This window comes from Camelina sativa, chromosome 5, assembly GCF_000633955.1.
Source record: "Camelina sativa cultivar DH55 chromosome 5, Cs, whole genome shotgun sequence".
NCBI lineage: Eukaryota > Viridiplantae > Streptophyta > Magnoliopsida > Brassicales > Brassicaceae > Camelina > Camelina sativa.
The window spans coordinates 7651219-7668075 of NC_025689.1; the positions used below are offsets into that span (position 1 = coordinate 7651219).

General features: G+C 35.8%; 3 protein-coding genes across 7 annotated transcripts in view; all 3 read left to right on the forward strand.

Annotated features, from left to right (window-relative positions):
• Positions 3053 to 5905, forward strand: LOC104786040 (pentatricopeptide repeat-containing protein At2g35130). 3 transcript variants are annotated; one of them, XM_010511355.2, is made up of 8 exons: positions 3053 to 3182; positions 3493 to 3680; positions 3760 to 3992; positions 4095 to 4344; positions 4487 to 4635; positions 4710 to 4915; positions 5004 to 5128; positions 5221 to 5905. In XM_010511355.2, coding segments are annotated over exons 1-8 (1776 nt in total). In that variant the 5' UTR covers positions 3053 to 3180; the 3' UTR covers positions 5844 to 5905. The 3 variants fall into 3 exon arrangements, with proteins under 3 accessions (XP_010509657.1, XP_019101311.1, XP_019101312.1); XM_019245766.1 differs by lacking the exon at positions 3053 to 3182 and adding an exon at positions 3196 to 3298; XM_019245767.1 differs by lacking the exon at positions 3053 to 3182 and adding an exon at positions 3198 to 3298 and having other exon boundaries at positions 5224 to 5843.
• On the forward strand, positions 5974 to 7771 carry LOC104786041 (glycine cleavage system H protein 2, mitochondrial). Its single transcript, XM_010511357.2, has 3 exons — positions 5974 to 6262; positions 6784 to 7046; positions 7425 to 7771. The coding sequence occupies exons 1-3, from the start codon at positions 6184 to 6186 to the stop codon at positions 7551 to 7553; spliced, it is 471 nt and encodes a 156-aa protein (XP_010509659.1). The 5' UTR covers positions 5974 to 6183; the 3' UTR covers positions 7554 to 7771.
• LOC104786042 (protein NAP1) overlaps positions 10311 to 16857 on the forward strand; it is an 8431-nt gene continuing 1884 nt past the window's right edge. Inside the window, exons 1-22 of one of the 3 annotated variants that reach the window (XM_010511359.2) lie at positions 10312 to 10526; positions 10730 to 11164; positions 11259 to 11333; positions 11637 to 11717; positions 11916 to 11996; positions 12117 to 12199; positions 12302 to 12386; positions 12542 to 12667; positions 12801 to 12908; positions 13100 to 13144; positions 13232 to 13374; positions 13546 to 13678; positions 14028 to 14138; positions 14240 to 14318; positions 14397 to 14590; positions 14802 to 14947; positions 15048 to 15129; positions 15213 to 15323; positions 15719 to 15844; positions 15935 to 16074; positions 16168 to 16264; positions 16501 to 16663. In XM_010511359.2, coding sequence (XP_010509661.1) covers positions 10742 to 11164; positions 11259 to 11333; positions 11637 to 11717; positions 11916 to 11996; positions 12117 to 12199; positions 12302 to 12386; positions 12542 to 12667; positions 12801 to 12908; positions 13100 to 13144; positions 13232 to 13374; positions 13546 to 13678; positions 14028 to 14138; positions 14240 to 14318; positions 14397 to 14590; positions 14802 to 14947; positions 15048 to 15129; positions 15213 to 15323; positions 15719 to 15844; positions 15935 to 16074; positions 16168 to 16264; positions 16501 to 16663 — 2632 coding nt within the window. In that variant the 5' untranslated portion in view covers positions 10312 to 10526; positions 10730 to 10741. Of the gene's footprint in view, positions 10527 to 10729; positions 11165 to 11258; positions 11334 to 11636; positions 11718 to 11905; positions 11997 to 12116; positions 12200 to 12301; positions 12387 to 12541; positions 12668 to 12800; positions 12909 to 13099; positions 13375 to 13545; positions 13679 to 14027; positions 14139 to 14239; positions 14319 to 14396; positions 14591 to 14801; positions 14948 to 15047; positions 15130 to 15212; positions 15324 to 15718; positions 15845 to 15934; positions 16075 to 16167; positions 16265 to 16500; positions 16664 to 16857 lie in introns of those variants that run through there. The other 2 variants (XM_010511358.2, XM_010511360.1) reach the window with 2 other exon arrangements.

Consider the following 16857-nt stretch of genomic DNA (forward strand, 5'->3'; position numbering starts at 1 on the left):
GATACCTAGAACCTCAAACTGGTGACGTATTTACTGCACGTTTTGCAGATTGTCATTTTGATGAAAAAGAATTTCCGGTTCTAGGGGGAGAAAATAAAAAGATGGAAAAGGATATCAAATGGTGTGTACCATCGCTGTTACACCTTGATCCTCCCACAAAGCAGTCAGAACTAGAAGTTCGACGAATTATGCATTTACAGAGTATAGCCAATCAACTACCTGATGCATTTGTAGATATCAAGACGGTAACTAAATCACATATACCAGCAGCAAATGCTCCTGCTAGAATTGAAATCGCACAAGAACATGGGAAAATTGATGAAACACATGAGTCTAAAATACGCTTAAAGCGTGGTAGACCAATTGGTGCGAAGGATAAAAATCCTAGAAAAAGAAAGGAAGTTGAAAAACATGACGCTCCCAAAATGACAGAAAATATTATGGAAAAAACGAATCATGATTCTTCCACCAATATAGAGCAGCATGAATCTGAAGAAAATCATGAGATTTCTATCAACTATATTTATAGTGGAAAGATATGGAATCGAAAGAAAATGGATGATGTTTTTTCCTATCTTGTTTCAAAGGAAATAAATGAAGAAATCGAAGATCCAGAACCAAGGTCAGTATATGAATGTCAAAAGAGACATGACTGGATAAAATGGAAAGATGCAATACAAGTCGAACTTGATTCTTTTAATAAAAGAAATGTATTCGGATCAATTGTGGCCACACCTAAGGGTGTAAAACCTGTTGGTTATAAATGGGTTTTCGTCTGAAAACGTAATGAAGAAAATGAGATAACAAGGTACAAAGCTCGTCTTGTGGCCCAAGGTTTTTCTCAAAGACCTGGGATTGATTACGAGGAAACATATTCTCCCGTTATGGATGCTATCACATTTAGATTTTTAATGAGTCTAGCAGCTGATAAAAATCTAGAGATGCGTCTCATGGATGTTGTAACGGCATATTTATATGGATCATTAGATAGTGATATCTATATGAAAATTCCTGATGGATTTAATATGCCTAAAACGTTAACTTCTAAACCAAAAGAATTATGTGCAATAAAATTACAAAGATCATTATATGGTTTAAAGCAATCTGGGCGTATGTGGTATAATCGTCTTAGTGAGCACTTAACTAAAGAAGGATATGTGAATAATCCTCTATGCCCTTGTGTTTTTATCAAGAGAACAATATCCGGATTTGTAATTATCGCGGTCTATGTTGATGATCTAAATATCATTGGAACTCAAGAGGAAATACAGAAAGCAACAAACTATTTAAAAGGAGAGTTTGAGATGAAAGATCTCGGACAAACAAAGTTTTGTCTTGGTTTACAAATTGAACATTCTCATAAGGGAATATTTGTACACCAATCCACATACACTAAAAGAGTTTTAAAACGCTTTCATATGGATAAAGCAAATCCTCTCAGTACACCAATGGTCGTTAGATCACTTAATATTGAAAAGGATCCCTTCCGACCACATGAAAGAAATGAGGAGATACTTGGTCCTGAAGTACCGTATCTAAGTGCAATTGGAGCACTAATGTACCTTGCAAATTGCACTCGACCTGATATATCATTTGCAGTTAACCTTTTGGCAAGGTTCAGCTCATCTCCTACACAAAGACATTGGAATGGGATAAAACATGTCTTTCGTTATCTCCAAGGGACTATTGATTTAGGATTATTTTATCCTAAAGACTCAAAGGGTCAAATGGTGGGTTTTGCAGATGCAGGATATTTATCAGATCCACACAAAGCTCGATCACAAACTGGATATGTTTTTATTGTTGGGGGCACCGCCATATCTTGGCGTTCTCAAAAACAGAGTTTAGTAGCTACTTCCTCAAATCATGCTGAAATCATCGCACTCCATGAGGCAAGTAAAGAGTGTGTATGGCTTAGGTCAATAAGTCAACACATTATGTCAAGTAGTGGGATCAACGTAAATATAGAGCCAACTATCTTATATGAAGATAATGCTGCATGTGTTGCTCAGACTAAAGAAGGATATATCAAAAGCGATAGAACTAAACACATCCCTCCAAAGTACTTCTTATATACCCAAGAGCTTGAGAAGAATAAGGTACTTGAAATAAGATATGTTAGGTCTTCTGACAATGCAGCAGATCTTTTCACAAAGTCATTACCTACTTCAATATTCAGAAAACATGTCCATAACATTGGGATGCGTCATCAACGGAACCTCTGAAGTGTTACACTAAGTCATTCGAGGGGGAGCAGGTGTGATTGTACTCTTTTACCTTACTATGGTTTTTCTCAACAAGTTTCCTAGAAAGGTTTTTAACGAGGCAGCGAAACATATCAAAAGGACAAATGACAATGGACTCCAAGGGGGAATATTACAAAAGTCAAGACTTTACGTATGGAAGTGAAAATGGAGCCCAATTGTCATTATAACTCACAGTAATATTTGTCTCAGTTTTTATCTATAAATACCAATGTATTCGTTCATATGAAATACACATTATTACGAATGCAAGAGAACGCATGTAAATTCCTCTCCTTCTCCTACTCTTCTCATTACATATATATAGATATATATTACAAAATTCATCATATATTTATTACTTAAATAAAACACTTTTTTTTTTTTTTAATAGGTCTTTTTACTTTTAGAGAATCAGACCTTATCTTGTTTTGTTTTGCTGTAATCAACTTCGATTTGATTTCTATTGTGAACGGAGGAATTACTTTTGTACTTTCTTATTTGCATTTGACTTTTTACCTTATTTCCAAATGTTTTATTTAAAAAGAATTGCACTTTTTTTTTGTGCAAAAAAGAATTGCACTTAAACCCCCTCTAATTTAGATGTTTCAATTGCGGGTTAATAATTATTTTTATATGTATAACACATACCACTTTTTTGGTATACGATACGAACCGCAATCACCATTTTAATGGCTGCTCACCATTGAGTAATTGTTTTGAAACTACAGTATATACCAAAAAAAAAAATGTCTACCTTTGTTTTTCCCAAAAAAAAAGAAAAAAAGCAAGAAGACAAATGAAAGCATGAGGCCAGAGCCTCTTCTTACTTAACGGATACTCTCCTTGCGACTTTTGTTATCCATCCTTCATTATCTCAATTTATTATCTCAGGAAAAGAAGAGTGGTTATATCCACAGACTACATCTCTCCGGTCATGTAAGAACCCCACTCTCTCACTCTGTTTTCTGAGTTTGTGCCGGCCGTTTACTTCCAACTTCTTACTATAAATTCAGAATACCCATCTGCTGAATTTTGCTTGTGATGGAGATTTTGTTAGTAAGCGGAGAATGTTGATAAAGTCTAATGCTTTGGACATTAACCAATTGCCTCTTTGTACTGTGTCACTTCTAGTTCATTTCTGCTGAGTGTTGTTATGGTTTCTTTCTTGTTAAACATTTTGAGAATTGCTTGCTTAATATTTGGGTTCTGAGTAATCTTTTTCACAAAATTGGGTTTTGATTGACAGGTTGGTAGCTGGAAACGCTTTGAATTGCTTATTCATTGATCCCAGCAGTGGCTTTCAGAGATATTTGGGTTTTGGAGTCACAAATTTCACTGGTGGGACTGTTAAAAGCTGTAAGCAAGAGGGTTTTGTCATAGACGAACGTGGGAAATTGAAAAGATTCAGTAGGAAGAAACTCTCCAGGAAACGATGTAAGACTCAAATCAGGAAACTTTCTTAATTATCTCTTTCTAAGATTTGGAGATGAACTTTTTGGTTTTGATATACTAGGTGGCTCTTTGAGAGGACGAGGATGGAAATATGGATCCGGGTTTGTTGATGGGATTTTTCCTGTTCTGAGTCCCATTGCTCAGAAGATTCTGAGCTTCATCCAGAAAGAAACTGATCCTGATAAAGTAGCTGATGTCCTTGGAACTCTTCCTTCTACACATGCCTCATGGGATGATCTAATCAATGTTTCTGTCCAACTCCGTTTGAACAAAAAATGGGATTCCATAATCCTGGTTAGCTATCATTATACTAGATTAGCATAAGGACTTGTCACTATTACAGTGCTATGTTTACTGAATAGTTTTTAACTGGCTGAAGCTACAATCTTGTCTTAGGTGTGTGAGTGGATTTTAAGGAGGAGCTCCTTTCAGCCTGATGTGATCTGCTTCAATTTGCTTATAGATGCTTATGGACAGAAGTTCCGGTACAAAGAGGCGGAATCACTTTATGTACAACTTCTTGAATCCCGCTGTGTGCCTACTGAAGACACATACGCACTTCTTGTAAAGGCATACTGTATGGCCGGGCTCATAGAGAAAGCTGAAGCTGTTTTAGTTGAGATGCAAAATCATCATGTTTCTCCAAGTATGTTTCTGCATCTCCTAAGCTTTTATATGCATTGGTACTAAACGTTGGCTCATAATTTTCAGTTATACTTATCTTCTTGTTTTGAGAGACTCCAGATAGCTAGATATTCTAGTTTTGATCTAACATTGTGTTTGTATAGGTACTACTGTATACAATGCATACATTGAGGGGTTAATAAAGAGGAAAGGAAACACCGAAGAAGCAATCAATGTTTTCCAAAGGATGAAGCGTGATCCATGCAAACCAACCACTGAAACTTACAACTTGATGATAAATTTATACGGAAAGGTTTAGTCCAAGTTCGATTGATATGAATTGACTTTTGAGAGTTTGGATGTTTATGTCATTGGTTTTTCTTGCAGGCAAGTAAATCATTCATGTCCTGGAAATTGTTTTGTGAAATGAGAAGTCATCAGTGTAAACCAAACATCATCACATACACAGCACTTTTGAATGCATTTGCTAGAGAAGGTCTTTGCGAGAAAGCCGAAGAAATATTTGAACAGCTTCAAGAAGATGGGCTTGAACCTGATGTCTATGTCTATAACGCTCTCATGGAGGCATATAGGTGATTACCTAAAACTCTCCATAAAAGGACTGATGCCAAGAAATCAATCAAGCTTAAATATTGTAACGTCCTCAAAATCCGGAGACAGTCGTGCAGGTTATCCATATGGTGCTGCTGAGATTTTCTCTCTAATGCAACATATGGGATGTGAACCAGACAGAGCTTCTTACAACATCATGGTAGATGCATATGGTAGAGCAGGTCTTCACTCAGGTAACACATAAGCTTCTTTAGCCAGGGTAACTATTTTGCTGTTGTCTAAAGTATGCTATATTCGTTCTCTCTCTTTTTATATATTCGAAAAGCAGATGCAGAAGCTGTGTTTGAAGCAATGAAGAGGCTAGGCATAGCCCCGACAATGAAATCCCACATGCTGCTTCTATCAGCTTACTCTAGAGCAAGAGACGTAACAAAATGTGAAGCCGTTGTGAAAGAGATGAGTGAAAACGGAGTAGAACCGGACACATTTGTCTTAAACAGCATGCTCAACTTATACGGCCGGTTAGGGCAGTTCACCAAGATGGAAAAGATTCTAGCCGAGATGGAGAATGGCCCTTGCACTGCGGATATAAGCACATACAACATTTTGATCAATATCTACGGTAAAGCCGGGTTCTTGGAGAGAGTCGAAGAGCTTTTTAGCGAGCTCAAGGAGAGGAATTTTAGACCAGACGTTGTGACATGGACCTCGAGGATCGGAGCTTACTCGAGGAAGAAACTGTATGTGAAATGTTTGGAGATCTTTGAGGAGATGATTGATTCGGGTTGTGCACCAGATGGGGGAACAGCAAAGGTTCTTCTTTCGTCTTGTTCTAGTGAGGATCAAGTTGAACAAGTTACTTCAGTGCTTAGAACAATGCATAAAAGTGTGAATGTGAGTTCTCTTGTCCCCCAAAAGCTAATGGCTAAATCCTTAACTGTAAACTGAAGCAAAAAAAAAAGATAGCATTTTTAGATTTGCCTTAATAATAAAGTTTGGATTTTTATCAACAGAGTCTTTGTATATATCGAAAAAGGGTTATAAATTTATAATATGGTTTCACCCACAATGTTGCTTTAGTGGGGCGATTGATGCGAAATTGGTCCACGATCGAATGATTCAGAAAGTGATTTATTTTTATTTTTATAAGGAGAAAAAAGCAAACCCACCAAACCCCTTAGTCGTAAGATTCAGAATATAATAATAAGCCGTTCGGTGAGTGCACTCTCTGTCTCTCTCTCTCTCTGTTGTTGTTGTGAATATCTGCGCGAGATCTCAACGAAAAAATATGGCTTTGAGATTATTGTGGGCGTCTAGGGTTGCTTCTCATCTAAGGATCTCCGTTGCTCAACGAGGGTTTGCTTCCGGTGAATCTCAATCTCCTTTCTCTTTCGTTGATCCCTTTTTGGTTTCTCTTTCTGTTTGTTCTGTCTTTTTTGATCTGTTAATTGTTCTGTTTGAATTTGTGAATGTTTGGTTGTTGTTGATATCTGATTGGATTAGAAGTGTTTGCAAATTCAGTTTGTTGTTGGATTGATTGTGTCCTAATAGCAGCTTATATTTCACCTTTTGTTCGTATCAAATCCCAGAAATAGCATTTGATCCCTCGAGGCTCTGTTAATTGTAATGATCTTCTTAGGAATGTTCAAAAGCTTGGAGGCAGTGAGTGATGATATGTTCTATGTTATTTGTATTTTCTCCCGTTTTATATAATTGATGTTGTTTTTGGGTGAGATTTATAAATGGTTTTGTTGTGTTTTTTATGGAACTTGTTTACAGAGAAATAAGAACTATTCAAAACTTTGTTTTCGATTCTCTTTTTTAGAATGTTGTATATTTTTTTAGCCATGTAACCTTACTGTTTTTTTTTTTGTTCTGTGTGTTATAGCGGTTTTGAAGGATCTGAAATATGCTGATTCACATGAATGGGTGAAGATAGAGGGGAATAAAGCAACCTTTGGAATAACGGATCACGCGCAGGACCATTTAGGTGATGTGGTCTATGTGGAGTTACCTGAGCTGGGACATTCGGTGTCACAAGGAAAGAGTTTTGGAGCGGTCGAAAGTGTGAAAGCAACTAGCGATATCAATTCTCCAGTTTCTGGTACGGTGGTTGAAGTCAATAAGGAGCTGACAGAGTCCCCTGGATTGGTGAGTCCTCATTTCACAATTGTATTACCATTGATTCGCTTTGTTAGACAGATAATCTCTGTTGAACCGCTTCAAACAATAACTGTGTTGCCATAATCATATCTGAAATCTTGGTTTTGCGGGTCTCTTTGTTTGGTTGCTTGTTTTTCATTTGATGCAAGTGGTGGCTAACAAATTCATCACAAATGGGTGACATACAGTACATTCCTTGCTTCCAAATTCGATTCTTGGAAAATTTAAGAATCTTGATTCTTAGATTTGATGTTAGATATCTCAAACTTGGAGGTTCTTGATTCTGTGGTCTCGAGCTGATACTCTTATGTTAAACTTGGAGCCCACATGAACAAGGAGCTGATGTTTTTGTGTTATAATTTACAGGTGAACTCGAGCCCATATGAACAAGGATGGATCGTAAAGGTGGAGCTGAGTGATGCAGGCGAGGCAGAGAAGCTGATGGATTCAGACAAGTACTCTAAGTTCTGCGAAGAAGAAGATGCCAAGCACTGAGCTTTTTTTATCTTTTCCAGATTATTCTCGAAGCTTTCACTGCAACACAGATTGTTGTTGTTTCTCAGATCTTTGTCGATGGATGAATTAAGAAAATTCTGAAGATTCCAATCTCTCGTTCTCTTTTTATGTTTTGCTTTTTTTAGTTAAATTGTTTGAACAATGGTAGAGAATAAAGAGCTTTGGCGTTTACATTGATTTGATATTTCATGGAGTTATGCTATGCCTCTTTACTTAACAAATTGAGTTTTTTTTTTTTTTTTTTCCATTCTTTGGGATCTTTAAGTGATAGAACCACTTCTCGAATCAATTTCTAGCTCCGAACTGGAAGCTTTTAATTTGAGCAATGATTAACATCAATAGTTGCCAACCTACTCTAATAAGATGGAGGCTTGTATCGAATGGCGAAGGCTGGCAAGCAACTTTTTTTGAGTTTATGCATCATCAGCAAAGATTTCTCTCTTTCTCTTTGCGCTTAATTTCTTGTTAATGTAATTCTCAACCGGATGTGTTTACTTCTTATACTTGCCTCTGCGATTTGCATCCTACTTTGTAGGTAATCTGATCCGGATTGTGTTATACCAATCATGGCCCTGTTATATAAGATAACATGTTGACAAAAAGAATGTAGGTCAGCACGGTTCACATTAGTGGTAGACCCTTGAGATAAATCAAGACAATGAAACAATTGGTGAGATTAAGAAATTGAGATCCAAGATAAAAAAAACCAAGAAAGATCTAATGGAAGATTCATACAAAGAAAGAATATATGTAGATATTGTAGCAACCGTGTGAAACCGGTTTTTGTTCCTTAAAAGACCTCAAAACGGAAATGTGAAAAGAAAAGAAACAAAAAAAAAAAAAAAAATCTGCGAATGCAATGATATGTGCACAGTGGGGAAAAGATTTGGGGAATCATTGTTGCTTATTGTGGAATACAAGCTTGTTAGCCACAATTGTCCAACTAAGGTTACAAGATCCGCCTTGTAATACAAGATTCCTGCGTTTGTCAACCCTACTTATTACATTATAATGTGTCATGTTCGCCACTAATATGCAAAATATTTATCCTTAATACTTGGGTAAGAAGAACCGGATCGGTATTTGAACAGCGACTGATGACATAATCAGAAACGTCAGAAACACTAATTATTAACTGAATTATATAAGTTAAACACAGTAATTCTAGAATTATTGACAATTATTACACCTAAAAGCTTATTAGCTGATATAGTGATATATGTCGAAGTAATGATAGTAACAACTAGTCATCAATATTTGATATTTTTGTTAATTTTTTTTGAGAATATTATAATTACCGGTTAAGGGACTTGTCCTCCTTTTGTCAAAGGCTCAAAGCTTTGAAAACTTATATTTCAACCACCCAACTAGAGCCTTTGTTTTTTTTTGTTTTCTAACAGAATTTCCTTTTATTAAAATACTATAAATAGTACTATAGAATACATCATACTATCCTGTTTTAAATATAAAAATATTTTAATTATATAAATAGATTTCGTAAATTTCAATTTACCTTTTGATAGTGTATATGACAAAAAGCACATTCTTTTGTTATGCTAAAATCAGAATAGTTGAGGGGATGATTGGTACCCTATAAATATAAGTTGAAGATGTAATTTTGTTATTCACAATCCAAAATTTATAAGTTAATCCATTGAATTAATGGTATATAAATTGATACATAATATTGAGTAATTTTATTTTATTTGGTCTAGCAACAAATATATATTTTTTTTCTTGCAATTTTAAAATTCAAATGGACAACTCCAACTCAATTTTCAAACTTTTATGTGTTTGAGCAAAAAAAAAAATCCTATTATATTAATTGAGAAGTACAAATATGAAACTAACCTTAAAATGTGTTAAAAATTACATTCAATTGCCATTAGAAAAAATTAATTAAGCTTAATTAATTAATTTAAATAAATATAATTAAATTAAAAATAAAAAACACTCACATATCAAATATTAAAAAATCTAAAAAAAATCTAAAAAAATATTTTCTCTCTCTAATAAATTATAGACGAAATTACTAATTTTTTTAAAAAATATATAAACCAATCAGAATTTTAAAAACTAAGATTTTATATCCAAGTATAAAATACAATTATTTTTAATAACTAAATTCGAAGATTTTGTTAGATTTCAAATTATGATTCTCATATCATCCTTATTTTTATTTTATTTACAAATTGTTTAGAACTTTCATATAATACTTATAATTAATAAAATGCATATTTTTCTGCATATGTTGTGATGTGAATTTTTTAAAACGAAGATATATTACTCAATGTATGAAAATGCGTATTTTAATTTCCACATTGCCGGGTTGGTAAAACTAAATTTATATAGATGATAAATTAATAATTTTTATTTACTCACAATTATAATATTAAAACTACTATTTTATATTTCACAAAATATGATGCAAATAAAACAAATAAACAATATAAAACTGTAATAATACGTCAAAAATAAAATAGTATAATATTCTAAAATAATTAGTATTCAAATAGACTAATAGATTTACATAATAATTAAAAATAAATATTATTTCAAACAAAATAATTTTTTTTTTAAAATAAAACAATAATTTTTATTATTATATTATAAATTTTTTTAAAAATGTTGACTCGTGCTTTAAGTACGGGATATATCCTAGTATATATTAAAAAGGGTAATCAGGAAAATGAAATTAGAGAAAATGTACTGACTAATTTTGTCTTAAATGAGAGACCCAAACGAACGAATTTAGCAACTCTCTTATTTCTCGGTTCACACTCCGATTTGAGCCCGCGACTACGCTCTCTATCTCTCTCTCTCTTCTTCGTCGTCATCGTCTCCGGAGTTGATTAACACAAAATTCAGATCTGAACTCTCCAGCCGAAGCTGCGATCTTACTGAATATTTCTTTCTTCTCCTAATTGACTTTCTCCTTTGGAGCTTCCTCAGGTAATTCAATATCTTCACATGACTCTTGCTTCACCTGGGTTTCTTGATTTAGCTCCTTGTTTGTTTGTTTTCTGAGAAAATGACGACTGAGTTTTTAGTTCCTCACTCATCTCTACTTTAATTTTCCCGCATTTACTCTCTCTGCCTTGGCTCTTTGTTGAGAATTACGAGAGCTGAATTGTGTAATCTGTTTCTGAAAATAGAATTCTCCATTAATGGCGAAGTCCCGTCAGTACTATCCTTCTCAAGATGAGTCAATGTCCCCAACTTCCGTGAGATCAAGGGAATGGGAAGGTCCTTCCAGATGGACTGAGTACTTGGGACCTGAAATGGCTTCATCAGTTTCATCTAGGAGCTCTAAGCAGTTGAGTTCTTCTGATGGACATGTTCAGAGTTCTTCTGGTGGTGGTTCCACTAAGGCTTTGAACATACAATGGGTTGTTCAAATGATTGAGGTTGCTGAAGGTCTCATGGCTAAAATGTATAGACTCAATCAAATCTTGGAGTATCCTGATTCTGTTGGTCATGTTTTCTCTGATGCGTTTTGGAAAGCCGGTGTGTTCCCTAACCATCCGCGGATTTGCACTTTGCTCTCTAAAAAGTTCCCTGAGCATTTTAGCAAATTGCAACTCGAACGTGTAAGTAAGGAGTTGTTTTGTTTTTTTTTTTTGTTAGGCTTAGTGTGTGCTTTGTTATATGCTAAATTTTCCCTTTAATGCAATATGTATGCAGATTGACAAGTTTTCACTGGATAGCTTGCACGATGGTGCTGAACTTCACTTACAGAGCTTAGAGCCATGGATACAGGTAACATTAAACTATCTATGTAATACGTTTTTGGATTTATGTTCTGCTGTTCTGAAACTTGTTGCTCGGGAATAGTGAAGCATCCCGAAAGTCCTACATGCCATATAGTCACTCTTCTTTAAGTTTACTTTGTTCATTATATTCCGTCTCACCATGAATCAGTCTTGTATGTGCGGGCACACATATAAAATATACTTAATACATGGTTATTTGTTAGGCTTTTTTGTTTCAGTTCGTGTTTAGTTTTCAGTAAGGGATGCCTTCATATTCCTCTTGTCATGTATTTTCCTTTTCTTGAATCAGCTGCTGCTCGACTTGATGGCATTTCGAGAACAAGCACTACGGCTTATATTGGACCTAAGCAGCACTGTAATTACTTTGCTGGTGAGTCAATGTCCCTCATCTGCAGAAAGTATTTACTTGCTCTTCGTTGAAACTTTGAGCTTTCTTTTGAGCTCGTACGTTAGGTGGAGGTCATGAAATCTTTTGTCCATTACGTTATTCAAAAATTTGTCTGTGGGGATGAGGATAAAATTGTTGAGTATTCATGATTAGCTCATAACTTAGTTCAGTTTTTTGCAGCCTCATCAGAACTCACTTATACTGCATGCGTTCATGGATCTCTTTTGTGCATTTGTCCGAGTCAATCTTTTCGCAGAGAAGGTATGCTGAGCTTATTCTTTTTCCAAGTTCTCTGTTTATTTGGATTGATAACACATGTCAAATGAGGCATTCACATTTTTTTATTATCAACCTGTAAGAGTGATTATTCTGTCTAAGTAGATTCCTAGGAAAATGTTGCTGCAAGTGTACAACCTTCTGCATGCGCTATCAAGAAATGATCGAGACTGTGACTTTTATCACCGGTATTGATTCCTTTTCCCTTGTTGTGTCATTTTTAACATATATATTTATATATAATCAATTGGGCAATAACCATGAATTAAAACTCTTCTTCATGCATCCAGCTTGGTGCAATTCATAGACTCTTATGATCCCCCATTGAAAGGCTTACAAGAAGATTTGAATTTTGTCAGCCCAAGGATTGGAGAGGTTAATATTTCAACTTAGTTTGATTTGGTTGTTATGTTTATTAGGGTTTCGCTGGATTATAAGAGTTGGGGCTGCACTTGTTATATCCAAGGTATACTATGAGCTAATACTGCAATTGATATAGCAGTACTAACAATGTTACTCATTTTTCTTAGGTCCTGGAGGCTGTAGGACCCAGTATTTTTCTATCAGCAGATACAAGGAAGTTGAGAAATGAGGGATTCTTAAGCCCATATCATCCTAGATTCCCAGATATACTTACAAATTCTGCTCATCCCATGGTATACTCGGCTAGATAATTATCAGCTAAAGACTTATGGTTCTCCCAATTCGTAGTATGCTATAGTATACCCCTTACAGTTATTTTCTTTAGTATAGTGCTAATATTGGATATTACGCTCTTGCTTCCTACAGAGAGCGCAAGATCTTGCAAATGTTACGTCGTACCGAGAATGGGTGCTTCTTGGATATCTCGTTTGCCCAGACGAGCTTCTTCGTGTTACTAGCATTGATATCGCCCTGGTATGAATCTGTTTTTCCTTTTGTTCTCGATTGAGATCTTAATAAAGAAGTATATCTTCCAAAAATTCTAAAATGTTTTGTGATTTTTGCACCCTTTATTTAAACTAAGATTAGTAGTAATGGACCTAGATTTTTGATGTACAAAACAATTGCTGCTCTAATAAATGTTTTACTGTCTTGTTGCGTTTCAGGTTGTGCTAAAGGAAAACTTAGTCGTGACTTTATTTCGGGATGAGGTGAGTTCATATCAAATGGTCTGCAACAAATATTTTTGTATTGGTATTTTTTTTGCATCTGCTGAATCTATTAACCTGACCATGCAGTACATCTTGTTGCACGAAGACTACCAGTTGTATGTTTTACCCCGTGTGTTAGAATCAAAGAAGATGGCGAAGTCTGGTCGGACTAAACAAAAGGAAGCTGATCTAGAATATAGTGTAGCAAAGCAAGTTGAGAAAATGATCAGGTAACTCCACATCGTTTTAGTGCTATACTTTTAACTTTATGAGCCGCATCTGACTTGTAATCCTCATATGATACTGGAAAAGTGTTGTTTTCCTCTAAGTTTGTGATTTTGCAGAGATTATAGCTCTTGAATTTATAGATTTACTTACTTATGTTTGGTCGCTGTTTCCAGTGAGGTGCATGAGCAAGCACTGCAATTATGTGATACCATACACCGAGAAAGGAGAATATTGCTGAAGCAGGAAATAGGTCGGATGGTTTTATTTTTCACTGATCAACCAAGTTTGCTGGCGCCAAACATTCAGGTATAGGTTTAGTCTGCTGCATATTAGGGTTTAAGGTTTATCGTCTGTCAGTGATTGTTTCAAAAGCTTGCAATATCATGCTTGCATTTAGAACAAGGGGCTGTAAATTTAATACATGATCGTGGGCCGGTGCTATTGGTTTATCCCAGAGAAAACAGACAATGCTTTCATGGAAGTATGACTTAGACTTGTGAAAAGTGTCAAATGAAAACTTCTGCAAAATATCTGTGTCAAATGATAGGTGTCATTGAAGTTCTGCAGAGATTGGAGCCTCCTATCCAGTATTATACTCATAATTCCCTTCCCTAAGCTTTCCCAATTATTAATTTATATACTTTTCTTTTCTTAGATGGTATTCTCTGCATTGGCTTTGGCCCAATCGGAGGTTCTCTGGTATTTTCAACATGCTGGTATTGCATCTTCAAGATCCAAGGCTGCTCGAGTGATACCAGTTGACATAGTAAGTTAATTGCTTGAACTTTGAAAGCCTCTCAGTATTGTAACTTTGACTTTCTATGAACTTTGGTCACTATTGCTGATTTGTCATTCCCTGTTTCTTAGGATCCAAATGATCCTACCATTGGCTTCCTGCTCGACGGAATGGACCGTCTCTGCTGTTTAGTGCGCAAGTACATCTCAGGTTTGTTACTTTAAGATATCACATTATCGGACAAAGGTTGTAAGTACAGGATTTTGAAACATTGGTGTTGGAATGCAGCTGCTCGAGGTTATGCACTATCATACCTTTCTTCATCTGCTGGAAGGATTCGTTACCTGATGGGCACTCCTGGAATTGTGGCTCTGGACCTTGATCCTACCTTGAAAGGCCTTTTCCAGCGTATTGTGCAACATCTTGAAAATATACCCAAAGCGCAGGGAGAAAATGTTTCTGCAATCACATGTGACCTATCTGTAAGAAAAATGGACTATATCCACTTGTTTTTTTAAGTCAGATGATGCATTTACATTATCTTTCACAGATAATCAAATACACACCTTATAGTAAATTCACTCATGTTTCTTGTACGTTTCCCATTAGGCCTGTCATCAATCCTAATTGTAGCCTGATCTCAACACAATTATCTAATCTATTTTCTAATGCTCAGCGCCTCTTGTTGTACAGGAATTCCGGAAAGATTGGTTGTCCATTTTGATGATTGTCACTTCTTCTCGATCATCGATAAACATCAGGCATTTGGAAAAAGCCACAGTCTCTACTGGGAAGGAGGGCTTGCTATCGGAAGGAAATGCTGCATATAATTGGTCCAGGTACTGTTCCCGGCCTTATATTATTACCATTACTTGGTTAACTTCTAGCTAGAGAAACAGTGAAACTAATATACTGCAGAATTCCATGTTTTTAATGCAGATGTGTTGATGAGTTGGAGTCTCAATTATCAAAGCATGGAAGTCTAAAGAAATTATATTTCTACCATCAACACCTCACAGCTGTATGCTTCCTGTTGTTGTTCTCTGTCTACTATTTCCCCACATGTCATCTTATGCATAATCTGACATTTGACTGTTGTAAAAGGTTTTCAGAAATACAATGTTTGGACCAGAAGGACGTCCTCAGCATTGTTGTGCATGGCTCAGTGTGGCTAGTAGTTTTCCGGAATGTGCTTCATTAATAATTCCTGAGGAGGTAAATCCATAATTCAGTCTCAATGAATTTTGCATTCTTTCCATAGTACATGTCTGGATCATGAGATTCTCGTAGTGTTAAGACCACCCAGCGAGCAACCATATTACTCTCAATATGACTATAAATGATTAAAGTGATTGTAAAATTGGATTGACCCCGTTACATGTTGCATATGTGCAATGACAAAAGTTATTGATTCCATAGGCTAATTTTGGATTTCAAATCTTTCTCTTAGCATGCCATTTTTTTAAAAAAGTTTTTTTAATAAACCAATATAATGTTTCTCGTTTTGGTGAACCACAAATTCTCATTGCCTATATGTTATGTCTCCCTTTTCTATAGCAGTGATACCATCTATTAAACGGAAAGGCCCCTCTTCTTGTCTTTCTCCACAGGTTACCAAATTTGGGCGAGATGCAGTGCTTTACGTAGAGTCTCTTATTGAATCAATAATGGGGGGACTGGAGGGCCTAATAAATATTCTTGATTCAGAAGGCGGGTTTGGCGCTCTAGAATCTCAGGTCAGATATCCTACCCCAAAATCAATGTTATAACAAAAGCAATCTTCTACTTAACTACTGTCCTCAAACTGATTTGTTGACTTTTCACAGCTTCTTCCAGAACAAGCTGCAGCTTATCTGAATAATGCATCAAGAATTTCTGCTCCTTCAATGAAATCCCCCAGAGTTGTAGGCGGGTTTACTTTACCCGGCCATGAGAGCTATCCTGAGAATAATAAGTCTATTAAGATGTGAGTGCCCAAGTCTGGCCTCAAGTTTTTATTTTCTATTCATGAAGTCAGTGTTCCTTAGATATTGTTATCTTAAGTATCTCGTGATGGCAGGTTGGAAGCTGCAATCCAAAGATTGACTAATCTGTGTTCAATTCTGAACGACATGGAGCCTATTTGTGTCATAAACCACGTATTTGTGGTAAGAGAGGTGAGTCTACTAAATTTAACTCGAGAATTTTCTCGTGGTAGAAGCACATATAGATGGCTGAATTCTTTTAGGGTATCTGCTCGAATCTGTTATGGAAAAAGGTTGCATGTTTCTTCTATATCTCGTGAATTAAAAGAATATCTTATGGAAAGATCCCATGAAATTTCTCCTATCGTCTGGTCTTGTTAAGCTTTTTAAGGCTTTTTGACTTTATCCCGCCGATTAAATACTTGCAGTACATGAGAGAATGCATTCTTGGGAACTTCAAGAGAAGATTTCTTACTGCACTGCAAACCGATAACGATCTTCAGCGGCCTTCTGTTTTGGAATCTCTTATCAGGCGGCATATGAGCATAGTTCACTTAGCAGAGCAGCACGTTAGCATGGACCTAACCCAAGGCATTAGAGAAATTTTACTCACTGAAGCCTATTCAGGGCCTGTTTCGTCTTTGCACACATTTGAAAAACCTGCTGAACCACAGCAAAACACTGGATCTGCAGTTGAAGTTGTGTGCAACTGGTACATGGACAATATCATCAAGGATGTGTCTGGTGCAGGAATCCTCTTTGCTCCGAGGCACAAATACTTCAAA

Excerpts from the sequence above, each read along its gene's own strand:
- LOC104786040 (XM_019245766.1), top strand. Across the intron at positions 4,345-4,486 it reads AAATCATCATGTTTCTCCAA|GTACTACTGTATACAATGCA; the intron begins GTATGTTTCTGC and ends GTGTTTGTATAG. Across the intron at positions 5,129-5,220 it reads TAGAGCAGGTCTTCACTCAG|CAGATGCAGAAGCTGTGTTT; the intron begins GTAACACATAAG and ends ATATTCGAAAAG.
- LOC104786041 (XM_010511357.2), top strand. The coding sequence starts at position 6,184 with ATGGCTTTGAGATTATTGTGGGCGTCTAGGGTTGCTTCTCATCTAAGG. Across the intron at positions 6,263-6,783 it reads TCAACGAGGGTTTGCTTCCG|CGGTTTTGAAGGATCTGAAA; the intron begins GTGAATCTCAAT and ends TGTGTGTTATAG. Across the intron at positions 7,047-7,424 it reads TGACAGAGTCCCCTGGATTG|GTGAACTCGAGCCCATATGA; the intron begins GTGAGTCCTCAT and ends TATAATTTACAG.